This window comes from Eleutherodactylus coqui, chromosome 1 (assembly GCF_035609145.1).
Source record: "Eleutherodactylus coqui strain aEleCoq1 chromosome 1, aEleCoq1.hap1, whole genome shotgun sequence".
In the NCBI taxonomy this organism is placed as follows: domain Eukaryota; kingdom Metazoa; phylum Chordata; class Amphibia; order Anura; family Eleutherodactylidae; genus Eleutherodactylus; species Eleutherodactylus coqui.
In genome coordinates this window covers 371,009,059-371,027,749 of record NC_089837.1, presented here as the reverse complement: position 1 = coordinate 371,027,749, position 18,691 = coordinate 371,009,059, and the positions used below count along the sequence as shown (strand labels likewise).

General features: G+C 38.2%; 1 protein-coding gene across 1 annotated transcript in view; it reads right to left on the bottom strand.

Moving 5' to 3' along the window:
* The window catches only part of IMPG2 (interphotoreceptor matrix proteoglycan 2), a 63,500-nt gene that overhangs the window by 16,658 nt on the left and 28,151 nt on the right, over positions 1 to 18,691 (bottom strand). Inside the window, exons 3-11 of the mRNA XM_066588711.1 lie at positions 18,252 to 18,418; positions 14,728 to 14,759; positions 6,314 to 6,363; positions 6,044 to 6,129; positions 2,651 to 2,809; positions 1,902 to 1,960; positions 1,777 to 1,797; positions 570 to 823; positions 126 to 211 (exon numbers count right to left, since the gene is read on the bottom strand). Coding sequence (XP_066444808.1) covers positions 126 to 211; positions 570 to 823; positions 1,777 to 1,797; positions 1,902 to 1,960; positions 2,651 to 2,809; positions 6,044 to 6,129; positions 6,314 to 6,363; positions 14,728 to 14,759; positions 18,252 to 18,418 — 914 coding nt within the window. The remainder of the gene's footprint in view (positions 1 to 125; positions 212 to 569; positions 824 to 1,776; positions 1,798 to 1,901; positions 1,961 to 2,650; positions 2,810 to 6,043; positions 6,130 to 6,313; positions 6,364 to 14,727; positions 14,760 to 18,251; positions 18,419 to 18,691) is intronic.

Sequence of the window (18,691 nt, the reverse complement as noted above, 5' to 3'; positions counted from 1 at the left end):
TAAAGTACTAAGGAATATGTTGACGCTATAGAAAAACGAATGTTAATAATAACGTATTGTAATATAAATATTTTGACTCTACATTTAGATACTGAAATATGACATAAGTGTAATCAGGTACTTACAACATCAGTTACCGAAGGAATAGGAAATGCTGGTTTTTCAGTTACAACAGTCCATTCATTGTAGAGATGTGATGGAACCGTCTTTACTAAAAAATCAAAATAAAGAATGATTAAAAATGTATAGTATATGTATCTTTTAAGAAGTAGAATTATTGCATCCAATACTAAGTAAATGTGTCATAAGGACTGGATATACTCTGCAAGATGGCAGTATATATTTTACCTTAACTAGACACAAAATTCTGTAATTTATATCAAATTATAAATATTCCCATTATTGAGACTTGACAATATCCTCGGAGAGAACTGCAAATCATAAATACAATCTGCAGAGAGGAAAGTGGTGATAAATGCAGAACAGAAGTCATATAATGACCATATATGGTGTTATTTTGCATGTGCACAAAAGTCATTTGAAAACATACGTATACTTTATGTTTTTACCGTTAACAAGCTGTAGAGAGTCGGCATTTATATCCAATGTGACATCTCTTTTTAATATCTGCTTTTTTAAAGCATCTACCATGTAATTTCTGAAGCTGCTGACTGTATAAACCGCTGTGGGGTTATCTTGAATATAATTCAATGAGGTGTCTTCAATCTGATTGGAATGGAGATTCATGAGGTCCAAAGTCGCACTACTAATGGCATCTGCATCCCCTTCGAAAATAACTGCATAATGTACTTGTAAAGCAATTCTGCAATAAGAAGAATAACAAATATTATAATATAAATATTTAAAAATTAAATTTTGTAAAAAAAATGAACTGTTTAAGACAACTCTATTGAGTAAGTCAACCTTTCACCATGCCTTAAAGCAACCCTTCAGTCATGGAGAAACAAAGATGGCCGAACCACTTCTCTGACTACCTGATGCGCACTGTGCATTGTTATGCATCGGTAGTCTAAGATACTACATGTTCCTCTGGCAGGTCATTACGGCTCATGTGGGCAGCACTGGTTAATCAAAGCAGGTAGTGTCTTAGACTAATGATGCAAACTAATAGCAGGTAGTCGGAGAATTGGTGTGGCCATCTTTGTTTCTCCAGACCTGGAGGGTCACTTTTAACTCTATTATTATCCCTTGTTCCAAATTGCAATCAAGTCGCAGAAAATCAAATCGGTGATGTTTTAAAGTACAAGACCGCACTGTGGTGAAAAAGAGCCTGAATATCAGAATTGCTAGATTATCTGAAGTCTGGTAAAAGGAATTTTGCTATAAGAAAAACTATTCAGTAGATCAGTTTAGGATTCAAGTATTTAGGTACAACTCCTTTATTATAGACCTATTATTATTAGGTTCCAGGTTGCAATCACGTTTTAATTACATATTGGAATTAGAGGAGACACATTATTCAATACAATTCCATCAAAGTTCCTTAGTTTAGCATAAACTAGCAAAAGAGGTCCAATATACATAGAATATAAGTACCTAAAAACGCATCATGCTTAAATGTAGTGTAGACCGAGGGTGATCATTTTGAGTGGTTTCACTGTATGTAGTAAAATAGCATTTTTCAGTGGATTTATATGCTTTTTTTCCCTTTTTTTTAAATCTAAACCCCAAAAAGCTTAGAATGAAAAAAAAACATTAAAAACCTTTAAAGTGTGCACAAGAAATAGACAATTTAATGTTCCATAATCACTGTACCTGTCATCCAGTTTGGAAGGACTGAAAATTGAAAAAAAAAATGTACATTAGAGATGGATTGACATTTTACTGAATTGGCTAAGGAGTATGTCATGTTTCATTGCAAGTAAAACAATGAGCAATACCTGATTTTTTGCACTATGATTCTTTTATATCCAGGCAAAGCTTGAAATATAGGCTCCATCTGACAGATGAAATAAAAGAAAAACAATATTTTACTGTTAGAGGTATGAAATATGACCGTAATACAATAAGCGTAGAATGCGCCAGTACAATTAGCACAGCACATTCACTAGTGGGAGATCTCATTGGAGATCAATGTCAAAGACCCACTAGCTAGAAGACACAAAAACTGAACTAACTACTAGCTGGTAGGTTGGTCAGAACCACACCTGTAGTTTTTGTGGCAGTTTTATGACAGGAACTAATGCAGCTTTTCGAGCCAAACATGGGAGTGTGTACAAGGGAGAAGTATCATATTAGAGCCTCGTGTGTGCAGAGTGTTAAGGCAGCAGAAATGTAGTGCTAAGCTCTCGCTCATGACCTGAAGGTTGCGAAGTCAATCCACGCATTGTTTAGGTAGTCGGCATAAAGTTGACTCAGCCTTCCATCCTTCTGGGGTCAGTAAAATGAGTACCCAGCTTGGTGGGAAGGTAATAAATTACCTGAAAGCGCTGCGGAATGAGTTGGCGCAATACAAATAGCAAGATTTATTTTATTTAGACTCTTCAGTATCTTTCATTAATTTTTGAATCCCTATCTAGCTTTGTTTCAAAGAACTCTACCTAAAACTAAATCAAAACTACATACAAAAGCGTCACATGTGATTTCAGCCTAAAGCAGTTGTGGACACTGAGTACTTCACATATCTTACCTCAACAATGAACTTCCTGGTAAACTTTTTATATGAATCGCTAGACGTGTCAGTCAGCTCCTTGTCGTATGGCTCATTTAGAATAAGGATACTAAATTCAACCATTTTGTCCACAGTTTTTTTTGGATCCTCTGTCACCTTGTATATTTCATTGTCAATCTGACAGAAATGATGTAGATAGTGGTTTCAATTAAGAGACAAATGACAGAGAGAGTTGCATTATTTATCACAATACCAACAGTGTTTTGTTCTCAATTATCTTTCTATTGTTTTTCAGTACATAAACATACAAATAGACTGTAATACAGGTGCTCAAGCATGAACAGAATGCCTGTAAGCATCATATCAACAGTTTTTATTGGTACCGGTATTTTTTCACTTAAAGGGGATGTCCAGTTATAAACTGCTGATCATTTGTCTGCAGGATAGGCTATCAATTGTAGAGTGGTGGGTGTTTGCCACCTGGGAACAGCGCCAATTAGCTATTTGACAGGCTGCTGTGCTCATGCACTGAGCTGATTTCTGCAGGAATCAGATGGCTCCGTTCTTACTATAGTGGCCAGGCTTGGAATTGCAGGCATTGAAGTGAATGGGAACTTTGCCTGGAATACTAAATCTGGCCAATGCCGTAAGAACAGAGCTGTCTGTTTTCTGTAGAAATCAGTTCAGTGAACAAGCACAACAGTCCAGTAAACAGCTGATCAACTAGGGTCCCTGGTGGCGAACCCCTACCAATCTACTATTGAGAACCTAACCTGAAGATAAGCCATCAATAGTTAACAACTGGAAAACCCCTTTCATGCTATAATACATAATCGTCAGCCATAATGTTATATTCCTAAACTAGATGCATGACTGGTTCTAAACAATGAAGTAGTATGCTTACTGAAATAAAGAATGAAAGTGAAATAACAATGTGCACAGAAGCATGTAGTTTAACCAATCACTACGTATAAAAATTTACAAACTCCAAAATGAAAAATAACCAAGTTTTGCATGTATTGATTATCAGAGCTGATAAAACAACATTAGGACACCTTTTCAATAAACAAGTTAATCACCATATGTCCAGTGATCAGCTGTTATAGACAGGTGAAACTACAGCAGCCATGCGTTGCTGCAGCAGCAGGAGAAATGTAGAATTATATAGCAGTCATTCAAATCAATTGCTATTGATGTAATTCATAGATACTTACTTTTACACACAAAGATAATCTTTCAAATGACTGAAGGATTGAAAGATTTTGCGATCTATTTGCATAAAGTGTTAATGGCCATTATTTGCCATTAACACTTTATTATCTTCACTTTCATGTAAAAGGACCTTCAGGAGCTGTTTGCAGAGCTCAGCTTGTGATTAATCACACACCCAGCTGTGCATACAGCTGCATTGTTCTGCTTATGGCTGCCAGCAGACTACAATATTATCCGCTGGCTCCCATGGAGATAACAGCATGCAGTCTACTGAGAGGTAAACGATGCCCGCGTTTACATGTAACGATTATGGCTCATTGGGCATTTTAAAATCCAACATGTCCTATCCTTGTGTCTGTAAAAAGCAGATGTCAGAGGACAACCAGTATGCCCTATCTACAGTACCAGTCAAAAGTTTGGACACACCTTTTAGTTCCATGGATTGTCTTGTTTTTAATTTTCTACATTGAAAATTCATATCGGAGACATGAAAACTATAAAGCAACAAATATCGAATCAAGTAGTGAACAAAAAAAAGTGTTAAACCAGAATATGTTTTATATTTTTCAAAGCAGTCCCCTTTTGCTTTGATGACAGCTTCGCTATGTCTTGGCATTTGCTCAATTAGCTTCCTGAGGTTGTCGCCTGGAAAGGTTTTCCAACAGTCTTGAAGGAGTTCCCAGAGATGCTGAGCACTTGTTGGCTGCTTTTCTTTCACACTGTGGTCTAATTCATCCCAAACCATCTTAATTGGGTTTAGGTCAGATGATTGTGGAGGCCATGACATCTGATGCAACACTCTATCACTTTCCTTTCTGGTCAAACAGCCCTTACATAGCCTGGAGGTGTGTTTGAAGCTATTGTTTCATTGAAAAACAAATGATGGTCCCATTAAATGCAAATCAGATGGGCCGGCATGTCCCTGCAGAATGCTGTGGTAGCCGTGTTGCTTAAGCATGCCTTGAATTTTGAATAAATCATCAACTGTGTCACAAGTAGAACACCGCAACACTGTTACACCTCCTGCTCATTTCCTCATGTAGAAACCATATGCTCACATTTTCTGCATCTCACAAAGACATGGCATGGAACCAAAAATCTCAAATTTTGACTCATCAGACCAAAGTACAGATTTACACTGGTCTAATATTAATTCCTTGCATTTCTTGGCCCCAGGCAATTCACCTCTTCTTTTCCATGGTGCTCAGAAGTGGCTTATTTACAAAACGTTAATGCTAAAGGCCTGATTCTTGCAGTTGATATTGAGATATGCCTGTTCCTTGATCTTAGTGAAGCATTTATGTGGTAATCTGATCTGAGGTTTTGTTAATTTGTGGTTTCTGAGACTGGTAACTCTAATGAACTGATGGTCTGCAGCAGACGTAACTCTAGATCTTCCTTTCTTGGGATGGTCCTCATGAGAGCCAGTTTCATCAAGTGTTCAATGGTTTTCATGACCGCACTTGAGGATACCATAAAAGTTCTTAAAATTTTACAAACTGACTGATCTTCATGTCCTAAAAAAATGCAGTTTCTTTTTACTTAGTTGATTGGTTCTTGCCATAATGTGGATTAGAACAGTAGTTGAATAGGACTGAGCACTGTATGGAACTGTGTACAAACGCTACCTCTGCACAACACAACGGATGGTCTCAAACACATTAAGAAAACAAGAAATTCCGCAAACTAACTTTTGACAAGACATACTTGCTAACTGAAAACCATTCCAGTTGACTACCCCATGAAGCTGAATGAGAGATTGCCAAGAATGTGCAAAGCTGTCATAAAAGAAAAGGGGGCTACTTTGAAGAATCTAAAGTATAAAAAATATTATGATTTAACACCTTTTTGATTACTACTTAATTCCATGTGTTCCTGCATGGTTTGCATGTCTTCAATATGAATCTAGAATGTAGGACATAAGGGTAAACAAGAAAATCCATGAGATGAAAAGGTGGGTCCAAGCTGTTGACTGGTACTGTATATGACATTGTGGAGACATTGACAACTTTCTAATGTTTAATTTAATAGTTGAGGGCTTATTTCCAGAACAGAAATTCAATGCACCTTGAAGTCTCAAAAAATGCAAAAGGAGAAGACTAAGATAAGGAACTCTGTCTAAAAATGATAGTATAATAGTATTTTGTCAGATCTTTCAGAATAATAGAATTGAATTGTATTATACATGTGGTAACTTACATCTTCTTCTGTTTGCTTTTCAGGCAGAAAGGTAGTAGCTTGATAGCTCTCAATAGCTATTTCTTCTGGTAGAGGTACATTGACTGCTGCATCAAAAAGAACACAAGACAAGTCAATAAGGATATGTTTTTATAATTCAAGATACTATGAACATACTCTCACAAGCTTACTGTTTTCTACCATGTTTGCCTTCTATGGAATGGAGTCAGGCTGACAGTTCCATATCTAAACAACTATATAAAACGTTTCCTGATAAGATCTATTAGGTACCTGGAGCAGTTGAAGTGTCCACAAGTTCAGGAGCTGATGTTGCATCTGAGCTGTGAAGAAGGAAAAGATACTACAGTTTCAATCACAGAATCCAGTTAGCCCATCATATGATAATGTATGGAGATGTTCAGGTATTTATTACAATGTTAGGTAGGTATATATTTTACTTTTAATCAATTTCTGCTAAATGATTCAGCTTCTATATGTATGCCAATGCAAAAACAATCAGAAGATGCTCTTTTTTAAAACATTGAAATAAAAGTGAAACAAAAAACACAGCTTCCCTCCCAAAAGCATATTTTGGGGGTGTCCTTGGCTCATTAAAAATTAATGGCAAAAAAAACAGAACCATTGCAAATCCATTTTCCTTATTGAAGGGGTTATTCCACAAGGAAAAAAAATTTAAACCATAGGCTTGCTAACACTAGAAAAGAAAGTCTTGCATGCCCAAATCATCATTCTAGCAGTTCCCCTCTGTATTTCAGCTCCAGTTCCAGAATTGCTTCTCCATTCCTGATTGAATTTACTGGATGGTCCTGCAAGGCACTGCCATTACATGCTATGAAACTACATTTCCCAGAGGCAATGTCCTAGCTCCTCCCTGCTCTATCCCTTTAGCAGTGCCATATGTAATGCATTTTACAATTATTTTTATTACAGCTGCAAACAGCAGAGCAGTGCCTAATAACAGCCAGAATCTCCTCTGCAATGTGTGTTGTCACACTGCGTATGCTCATCCTGTGCAATGAGACCGGGAAAACTGTGCATGCGCCGGCTAACTGCACAGGGAGAAAGAGATCTACTACATGAAGATAGTGTAACTCATTGCGCATTCTCAATCTGGAAAGGAAAAAACTACCGGAGGACAAAACTAGTAGTAATTGGGTAACAACATAATCCTATCATATCAGAGGTGTAACTTGAAGCTACTGGGCCCCAATGCAAAATCTGTAACAGCCCCCCCAACTATAATGCTTAATTCATAGTACTGCATTGCCTATATGGAGAAAAGTGGCCTTATGGGCCCAGGTGCAACCACATCCTGTGCATTCCCTATAGTTACACCCCTGCCTGGGCTAATCTGAAGACAAGTGTATTTTTTATTAATTTAACTATTTGCATGTATTATTTATTTTTCATGTCGGATACAATAAGGGACACTAATAGCCGAAATGTTGTCATTATGTTTTAATTACTTACAAATTATATTCTTCTAGATTTTTTTTTTGGTGGAAAATGCCAAACGTGTAAATAAAAATGACAACATAAAAGTGCAGTCATATTTGTTGTTGCCCTTGAATTAGCTTCTCAAAACCTAATGATAAACTGTTGTTCTGTTGCATTAATAACAAAGTGACTTTTCATTGTCATTTTTTCAGAAGAGGCCACCAGAACATAATATAAAAGTGTCAATATCTCCAGCATGGGTGTACACTAGATCCTCTTTAAACGAAATAGTGACAGAAAATGCATCATAAAGTTATGAAAATGCTACCTGAAGCTATTTGAAGCTGGAATTAGAGGAAGCAATATGAAAGCAGTTGTCTCTAATAGCACAATCACTTTGACTTAACCTTATAGTACTTCCATGCAATTAATCAAGTCACAAAATTGTGCAGATATTAAAACAGAATGTGTAATCGATATACTCTTTAAACTGTTTTATTGCTTCGCAGCATGAATTCCTGAGAAATCATCTGCATATAATTTGGAGCAGCAAACTTATGACAACACTGAATATTAAAAGGAGTAAGCCAAAGATGGTAGGAGCCAGCGATATTTTGGACAATGGCATGGGAAATATCGCATGGAATGGATAGACAGAAATAAATAAGAAAATAAGCTTAAGTTAATTATCCTATGAAAACAAAGACATATTTTATGACCAGAATAACAGCAAAATCCCCATGCGGGACTAAGTAGAAAGAGGCATGCAGAACATAGGATTTATCATCTATTGGCAATAGACTCTTTTGCATCCTCAGCCCTGCCCATAGTGGCCATCCAACCACACTAAAGTTTTTAATAGGAAACATTTGCTGCTTAAGTTTAACCAGGCAGCCCGTTGAGTCTGGTTTATATGATGTCAAGAATTGATCCTGACCCCATTAAAGGGGTTGTCTCGCGAAAGCAGGTGGGGTTAAGCACTTCTGTATGGCCATATTAATGCACTTTGTAATATACATCGTGCATTAAATATGAGCCATACAGAAGTTATTCACTTACCTTCCCTGCGCTGGCGTCCCCGTCTCCATGGCTCCGTCTAACTTCAGCGTCTAATCGCCCGATTAGACGCGCTTGCGCAGAAGGGTCTTCTGCCTTCGGCTCTGTCCGGCAGCAGTGGCGTTCTGGCTCCGCCCCTTCTACGCATCATCGCGTAGCTCCGCCCCATCACGTGTGCCGATTCCAGCTTGAGACGGGGACGCCAGCGCAGGGAAGGTAAGTGAATAACTTCTGTATGGCTCATATTTAATGCACGATGTATATTACAAAGTGCATTAATATGGCCATACAGAAGTGCTGAACCCCACTTGCTTTCGCGAGACAACCCCTTTAAGGTTGAAAGGTGTCCCTGTGCAAGACTCTCTTTTGTTGCTCTCCATATATTAGAGGCATACTCACATGTACCTTTCTTTTGTAATTGAAGCACACTTTTTAAAAATGTTGTGAAAATCATGACAAAAATGGTGACCAAACCACCAATAAAAAAAATAAAATACAAAAAAGACAGAGCATTTCCTTGGATACTAATCATGGCAATCATGAAAAAGGGCAAATGGAATGGATAGTGAATCATCCTTGTGATGCACAACTTCTATATAGGCTGGAACAATATCTTGGGGTATGCTATAATCACTAAAAATGAGGGCCTCTGAATAATCCAGAGTTTGAAATGGAGATGCGCTCTTCCAAGAGCATCAAATAAAAATACCAAGACTTTCACAACGCCGGTATATGGTAAATCCAATGTACTGTAAATCACAAGATTAAAGAAAGTCCATAGAGACGCATTTCACAGTGGAAAGCCCTTCCTCGACCACAGACACATGACAGAGAACAAAATTATATTCTCAGAAAAGGGTGATCATTCCTCCTTAATTGTGTAAAGAAGAATGAATATTCAATTATAGACAAAATGCGGCAATTATAGACAAAGTAGCTTTATAACAAAAATATATAACTTCCAATTTATCAATTGTCCCTACAGGGTGGCAAATTGCACGTTCAGGATTCTGTGAGCACTCGATATTTTTAAGATACCTGTATGCCCCAAAATCAAAAGTGTCATCACACTACAAATGTGGCAGGAACTGCAACATTGCAAATTGTCTTCAAGATTGGGCATGCCTGTGCCTTCTTATGAGATGTGTATACGTACACCATAACCATTGAAAGAACTATAGGAGTAACAATGCTGGAGAAACTCGCGCAAACACAAATACAGCAATAAGATGAGATTATATCTCATTTTACTATATACTCACACACCAACATATGTATACACGCAAACATATGTACTGTACTATACAGGCACATGCACAGATAAATACAGACATATAAGTTACATCCATCAGCCATAACACTAAAACTACTGATCGCAGAAGTAAATAACCTATAGAGACAACTATATCCATTGCTGGATGGTTCAAAACATATATGGTATCTTTGTTTAGAACATATTAAAACTCATTTGGGACACTTCTTATTTATAGATATCCCGCAAAGTTTGCACTCTGTGTTCTTATATACCATGTAAACTCCTATGGGAGCTGTACAAAGAAAGGGAGGGAGAGGCATTTTAGTAGCGTCCAACGCCGTAAAAGGCTTGCAGGTGCCTCTATATAGTCAGTGGAGGGCATCCCGAGGATTTTTGCAGAGCGAGGGTTTCTTCGGGGTGCAACGTAATTTTTCGCTAAAAACCTTGCTCATGGTCGTGTGAATGAGCGAGTAAACGCTGGCCGGGATCATGGAAAAATGTCCATTCATGCGAATATACGGCGTGGATGAGAAAATGTAAAGAAAGCATACGGCAGTATGAAAGAGCCCTTAAGGATGATAGTCAAGCGTGCACTCTAATATACCCACGATCATATTGTCAAAGTAAGTATCATCAAGACACTGTTATATGATGAAGAAGGACTGCACACGAAGTATATTTGCTGCAAATCATGGAGAGAACCGGGATAAATGTAGTGTGTACTGCAGGGACACTGATCCCAGTTCTCTCCACTAATTGGCCTGAGAAAGGGCATTTTCTACCTGAAACGTGCTTTTGTCGGAAGCGTAATTAAAGATTATTGCACAATTTGCAGCAAACATACCTTGTGTGTGCCTTCATGTTTGATATATCTAGTCTACCCTGGGTCCCGGATAATGGAAGCAACAGATCCAGCAATACTACTCACTTGCTTTGCTCTCAGGGCGTTTATTGCCCTTCTCTTGTTTATTTAATGTTCCATAATGTCTTACTAACAACTAATTTACTTACTATTAATGTACATAAACCAAACTTTCTAAGCAATAGGATTAGAGATGAGTGAGCATACTTGATAAGGCAAACTACTCGAGCGAGTAGTGATTTGGGTGCCGGCAGGGGCGGGGAGCAGCGGGGGAGAACGGGGAGGAACGGAGGGGAGATCTCTCTTCCCCCCCCCCCCCCCGCTCCCCCCTGCTCACCGCCGCAACTCACCTGTCACCCACGTCAGTAGCGGGAATCTTTAGAGACGAGCGGGCAGGTACTCGAATAAGGCACTACTCACTCGAGTAGTTTGCCTTATCGAGTATGCCCGCTCATCTCTAAATAGGATACATTATCCAATTATTAACCTATAACTATAACCAATAATAATATGATAATAGTTTTCAAATCATCTCTAGAGATGAGCGAGCGTACTCGCTAAGGCAAATTACTAGAGCGAGTACATGCCGGCTTGTGTGGGGGCTGGCGGGGGGGGGAGAGAGATCTTCCCCCCGTTCCTCTCCGCTCTCCCCCGCCAAATTTTTTGACACGAGCGGGCATGTACTCGAAAATGGCAATACTCGCTCTAGTAATTTGCCTTAGCGAGTACGCTCGCTCATTTCTAATCATCTTCTATCCCTGTTATACCGAACAGATAGATTTCCTAAACTCTACACTCTGGTTATTTCATTTTATGTTCTTAGTATTTGTCTTGTCACAGCGCCTCTAAAGAAACATTGAGTGTCTACATAGCAGGTTCACAGACATTTTTAGGCATAGGCCTGATTAACCTAATCACTATCAACCTACTATTAACCTAATCATTATGCCACTATTACTCTACACAACAACTAAATGTTACATTGGAAATGTTATGACTGGTAATGAGCTACAAAATGGGGGGCCGTATTATGTCTATTAACATAGATCCATTATATGGCAATGTGAATAAAAACTAAGTTTTGTATACATTTAGAGTTTCATCAATCTCTCATTTTACATGTTCCATAAAAACGGGTTTCATTTTCAATCATACTGGTTTTCCATGTATAGTAAAATGGTTCACATAAACTTTAGAAAATATGGAGAATACTACTGTACAATAAGCTGATACATTTATTCAGTACAAAAGCAAATGAGACTAAAAAAAGTCTGTGTTTTTTCAGAAACAACTCCATTTTTCTGCATTCACTTGAAGAGTGAGGAACATGGATTTTTAGAAATTGTATTCAACTTTGCAACAAATACTGCATTCCATGTCAAGCTGCCTGTAAATATTGCAACACTTATTTGACAAGTTGGGCAGAGTTCTGCCATAAAATAATTCTGCATTAATCTGTATTAGTACCCCATCAGTATTGTATAATCTCATCAATAAACCAATTTAACCCCTTGAGTGGCACGCCCGGAAATTTTCCGGGACGAGCTCCACTGCTCATAGTGACATAGCCCGGAAGATTTCCGGGCTATGTATCACTATGGGAGCTGCAGAGCACAATGCCACAAGCTGTGACAGTGTGCTCTGCCTGCACAGACCCACACAGAGCAGTGCAAGGGCTTTGAAAAACCAGCAGAAGATATTGCCGGCATATCGGCAATGTCCTGCTTTGTTTACAGGTTGCCATAGAGACCATCGGCTTGTCAGAAGCAAGCCGATGGTCTCTGTGGCAGGGAGAGCTGGTTGTTAGCTGTCAGAGGACAGCTATGTACCTGCTCTTACAGCTGAGATCAGAGAAAACCTCCGATCTCTGCTGTGTTAACCCTTTACATGCTGCAGTCTATGTGACTGCAGCATGTAAAGGGCTGTCACTGCAGCATGTAAAGGGCTGTCACCATCGGACCCCCGGAATGTGATCAGGGGGTCCTGATGGGTCCCTGTGGAAGTCCCCTAAAGGGACAAAAAAAAAAAAAAAAAAGTTTAAAAAAAAAAAAAAATGTTAAAAAATTATTTAAAAAAAAATTATAAAAACACTTGTCTCCCTTTACTTTGTAAAAAATCAAAAATACAATCACACATGTGGTATCCGTGCGTCGTAATGACCCAGAGAAGGAAGTTAATACATTATTTAACCCCTTAATGACATGGCCCTTTTTTTTCTTTTTTCCCCATTTCTTTTTTTCCTCCCTCCTGTTTAAAAAATCACAACTTGTCCCGCAAAAAACAAGCCCTCATATGGCCATGTCAATGGAAAAGTGAAAAAGTTATGGCTCTTGAGACGCAACTGCAAAATTAGTTGAAATTCAATGATTAGACCATTTTAAAAAACCTGCCCTGGTGGGCACGACATGGTGGTAGGAAACCCGCCACTCAAGGGGTTAAACTGGCATACTATATCACCTGAGTACAATACACTTTTTCATTCCTCCAGACAAAATTAGCACTTTATAAAGAATCACCCTACATTCACATCACATAGGATGCTGCGTAAACAATAGATGATCAGCTGATTGTTCAGTGTAAATAGCAGCTGTTCAGTATTGAACGGCCGCTATGTTATGTCAATGTAGAGGGGCGGAGGAGCTAAATCTCCTCCAGCCGCCCCGCTGTGAGCCAGTGATACTAGCTCCTGTGCAGCAGCACGAGAGCTAGTATGTGTGGGGAAAAGTGTCAGGCATCGTTTGCCCGACACTCATCCCTGTGTAAATGAGCCTTAACCCTGTCAGCATTTCCAAATACTTAAGAAATCTAATGGCCCATTGTGGTATGTATAGAATAGAATGGACCCATCCCCCCAACATACATCAAAATGTCCTCTTCTATCCATTGCTGCTACTAGTCATCACACATTCCCATTTTAGAACTGATAGGGGTACCAAGGTGGGATTCCCACCAATCATATTTTGATGGCCTAGACTTAGGCTCTCAAAGGGATATCATGGTAAACCCTTTCAAGTTCTTGGTCACATAACCCATGGGAAAGAGTCAGCTTGGCTCAACCCTCTTTTCATGGGCTCTTTATGAGCTGTTTCTGTTGCATGCATGCATGTCCAGGGCCACAAGCATGGGTATTTATTATACTTGGTAGTTTTCATCCAGCCAAACATTAATTAATTCAGTTATTATTATTGGTTGACATTGGCAAACTTATCAAAAAGTATTGCTAGCAATGTTCTAAATATATATCAATTAAACATGTAAGCACTGCAACTTACCCACATGTCCAATCAGTGCAAGGACTTAGAGCGGAAAATAAGACAAAAATTAATTATGAATAATGATGGCATCATTTAATTAAATTACATATTACAATGGTTAGGCCCCATTCCCATGGGCGTGTGTATATGCATTTTTGGTGCACATGCATTCGTATTCATTGCGTTTTTCATGGATGTACAAGAAAGCCAATTAATGTCACTTTATTTTTCCCACTGTTTCCTGGCAACATGCGTAAAAAATGTAGTGAATATGCATGCGAAGTGTTTAATGCAATATCATAGACTTTAATGGGCAATTTTGGTTTGTGAAACGGACAAAAATAGGACATGCTGGGATTTTCTTTCACCTGTATAAAAAATGCACGTCTGAGTACACCAGTGCAAGTCAAAGGAGTTGTATGCTGCCCCTATGTGTGTGTAAAAAATAGAGATGTAATACGGACGAAAAATATGTCCTTGTGAATGGGCCCTTAAGGGAAAAAAATGTTGAAGGCTATAGAAGGATGAAGACTGCCACTAATTAACTATACAGTGCGGCGTTCAAAGGATAATTAGAAATAAAACATTTTCTAGTAATTATATAATAAACTCCATTGGTACAGAAGCAGTTCATTTGTGATGAATGATGTCATATTTCCAATGTGCCCTTGTAATTTATCTCAGAACTATTAATTATGGCTGCAGGGATACAGATGTTGAAAGGACTGGTGATCACTATAGTTACATTTCTGGGCAAAAAAAAGACAAAAAGACCACACAGATTTGGATGGAATACTGTATAGTAGATATAGTGACCTACCTGCTTGCTGCATGTTTAGACATAGCGAGTTTCTGTAAAAGAGTAATTATAGTTGTTTCAGAATGATGTAAAACAGCTTTGGGACACAATTATAACAAATGTTCTCTGTGAATTCCACATTGATCCATTATTTTATCGGCATCAACAGGCTCCTTCTGATTTACTTTAATTTGATCTTATACTATGCCTACTGAACATCAGGCAATGTGAAGCGACCTATACACAACATTCCTTTGGGGGGCAGTTATTTCTGCTGTCTCCTCCATAGACATGCACGCTCGATTTGGCGGGGTCTGCATGTTTATTTTAGTAGGGAGAAGGGAATAAGTCATTGCTAGACCCCTTTGGCATCATATTATCTCCTGTGAGAAAGCAGAGGGCAGAAGCTGGCAAATTCCACCAAGTTTTGTATGGACGGACACCTTACATGTAATGTAGGTCTTGCGGAATAACTAGTTGTCTTCAATAGAAACATGTCTTTATTGACTTTGCCTAGAAACTTACATGCCTTGTTTTTTTTTAATAGGAAGATAAAATAAGTTACTACTAGGCACCCTTTGTCCCCCCAAATTTTCTATGGCTTAGGTGAATAATGTTAACCATTTTGCAGTGTTACATGCCACATCATTCTTTTTACAAGCTGGGGGATTGTAAGGTTGCCGTTATACGCATATGTTCATTAGCTGAAAACACTCAATCATCTTCTGCCCCTGAGTAGCATCGGAAAAGAGTTTTTGTATTTTGGAAAAATTTGCAATGATAAAGTAAGGAAATAGATATACAACATCTACAGAAAAACTGCTTGCAGGGCTTTGTAGTGATAGCGGAGCTGTGTTCAGACCACTGGCATAACTATAAGGGATGCAAGGGATGCGGTTGCACCCAGGCCCAGGAGCCTTAGGGGGCCCATAAGGCCTCTCTTCTCCATATAGGGAGCCCAGCACTATAAATAAAGCATTATAGTTGGGGGCCTGTTACAGGTTTTGCATTGGGGCCCAGGAGCTTCAAGTTACAACTCTGCATTAAGGAGTTAAGAAAAGTTGGGGGGCCCCAAAGATAAACTTTTACACCCGGGCCCATGAGCCTTTAGCTACACCCCTGGATCAGATATACCTATGTGCAAAGCGTTACTGTCATCAGCAGTGATAAAATCTACTGTTATTCTGTGCTGCACGCTCTCTACAACTATAGCACTTGCAGTTCCACACATGGCAGAATAAAAATTGATTTTATCACTACTGATGACAGCAATACTCTATACATAGGTATATCTGAACACTGCTCCCCGGCTCCTACATAGTGCTATCAGCAATTTTGCATTGACAAAACTGCTGACAGATTCCTTTTAATGAACACGTCAAAAGTGTGCATGGTTTTTGGTAAGGACTGCATAGGGCTGTTAAGGACCAAGATGATGTTATCCGCAAAAAACGCAATTTTTTAGTCAATAATTTCAACTTTGAAACCAGAAATAAATGGGTGAATTCTAATGTACTCTGCAACAGATTCTATGGAAAGTACAAGAATTAACGCCTTAATGACCAGAGTGTTTCAGCCCTAAAGGAACAGGCACTCTTTAGTGATTTTACCCATGTGGTGATTTTAAGACAATATTTTATGCCTACTAAATGTATTTTTCTTGAGTTTTAAATTTTCTTTTTCGTGACGTGCTGTTTTTAATTTTTTCTTTCACTGAATTTGTTTCTTTTTTTGTGTTTTTACAAGTAAAAAGCTAAGAAAAAGATTTTTTACATTTATGGTACTTTATTTTTAAAATTTGTGTATTTATGCTAATATAAAGTACAGGTATGGGTACTCAATTTTGTTTTAGACATTTTGATATATAATTTGTGTGGTCTCAGATTACTAATGTAATGTAAGATAGTAATGAAACTTTCACCTTCAAGTCAGTGCAAAGCCTCCACCTGAGGATTGTTTTTGTGTCAGGGGTTGACTCAGGAGAACCCCGCAAAGCTCAGTACATACTGGTAAAAGTATGGAACCATAAATTAATTTAATTTTGGAATGAAAGGGAAACAAAATGGCAGCTTTGAAATAGTAAGGGGGAAGAAAAGGTAAACTACAAACAAAAATATTGTAATACAAAATTCTCTCCCACAAGGTATAATGTTCTCTCCATTGGCACATACACATATGAACAAAAGGATAGACTGCAGACAGAGTATCAATTATAATGAAAAACCACACATTTTAGCTTTGTTGCCATGGATGTTGACATGCTTTATAAACAATAGCTGCATTTAATAAACATTTTCCAGCGGTTACTTAGCTAAGTAAGATATTACTTTTATCTGTCATTGTTCTGGAGCAACCTAACCAGCAGAGGTATGACAGTTTACTTACACCTCTGTTGGCCATTGGCTTAGGCTTGGTTCAGGCCTCCAATAAGGTGCAACAGCATTTACAAGTCAGTTCGCATGAGACTTCTCCTGGGAGACCCTCTGGAGTTGGGAAACCATAACCTTGTTTCAGCCCTCATATTTTCTCTCAGTCTCAGTTACCAGGTCTCATGATTTAGCAGTCTAGCTGTAGATAGCTGGTTCTACTAGTTAATGATGTGCTCTAAATCTGGCCGTCATTTTAAAAAAGTGACATTCACTTGGCTCCAGTTCACTGCCCCAAGGAGAGCTGGGAAATGTAGTTCTACTGCCACTCTCAACAGCCATGTTTATTCTGTTCATGGATGGCAGTTCTCTGTTGACCACCATTAATTCCCACAGGGGTTACACAAATATTGAACATATCATAACCACTAAAAGATCTAAAATTCCCAAATATTAGAGAGACCCAAATTCACTGCCCTTAGCAGAAATGATCTAGAATATGAATGATAATTCTCTGTTTGAAAATGTTATCACTTCTGACTATAACAAACTTCCACAATGTCTTATAGTGTGGAATATATGGGTAAAGTCTCCTCAGATTAAAATCTCCTCCCTTTAGTAAGTTAGGAGACATCATCAATCTTCCCATTCTATGTACAATGGATTATTTACTCAAGGTACTGTCAAATAACCAGGTTTGTCACTTTTTAATGTTACACTTTTATCTGTTGTTTTTTTTTTTTATTGATACAATTAGGGGAAATATTAGGGGTTGATCCAGGAATTAGTCTGATTGCCATTAGGGAGGTGGGAAGGAATTTGCCCCCCAAAAGGGCTAATTGGCTCCTGCCTCTTGGGGGTTTTTTGCCTTCCTCTGGATCAGCAACACAGGAGGATAACAGGCTGGACTAGATGGACATTGTCTTCATTCGACTTTACATACTATGTTACTATGTTACAAGTTGAATGGTTGCATCTCATACAATTAACATGAAAACAATGTTGAAATAATGTCATATTGATACAGTATTGTGCATCTGTAATGACGGTTCTGTCATTTCTTTAATGCTTAAAAAATAATATTAAAAAAGCTCTGTTTAATTATGCAGTGAAATTTTTACTAATTAAGCCTGAATTTCAAAAATAGTTACGCATATAGACAATATTTTAGTCATTTACCTCTGTGAGCAACTTATGATGATCATCTGAATGACTGAACTTCTCGCCTATCTCAAATACTGGCATTGTGCCCTCTTCACACAAATGCATCCAGTGTTGATATTCTGCTTGGTCCGGAAGTCGGTCCCAAAATATCTTGAAAACCTCCCAAACTGTTTCTTGGCAAACTGTACGAATACACAATAAAGAAATGCTTGGCATAGCTAAACACAAATGACGGTAAACAACCCTCATGGGACCGGGTTAATGGTATTTCATTTACGTGTTTGTTAGCACATTAGGGTCATATACACTAAACCTGGTTGCGTTCATGATCATCTAATAATAATTTTCTGTTTTCTAAGTAACAATAGTAAACAGAGTAAAGTTTATTCAGTGAAGATCTCTAAGCATAACAACTCTTGTACAATGTACATTTACTAATCAGTAAATCTGAGATG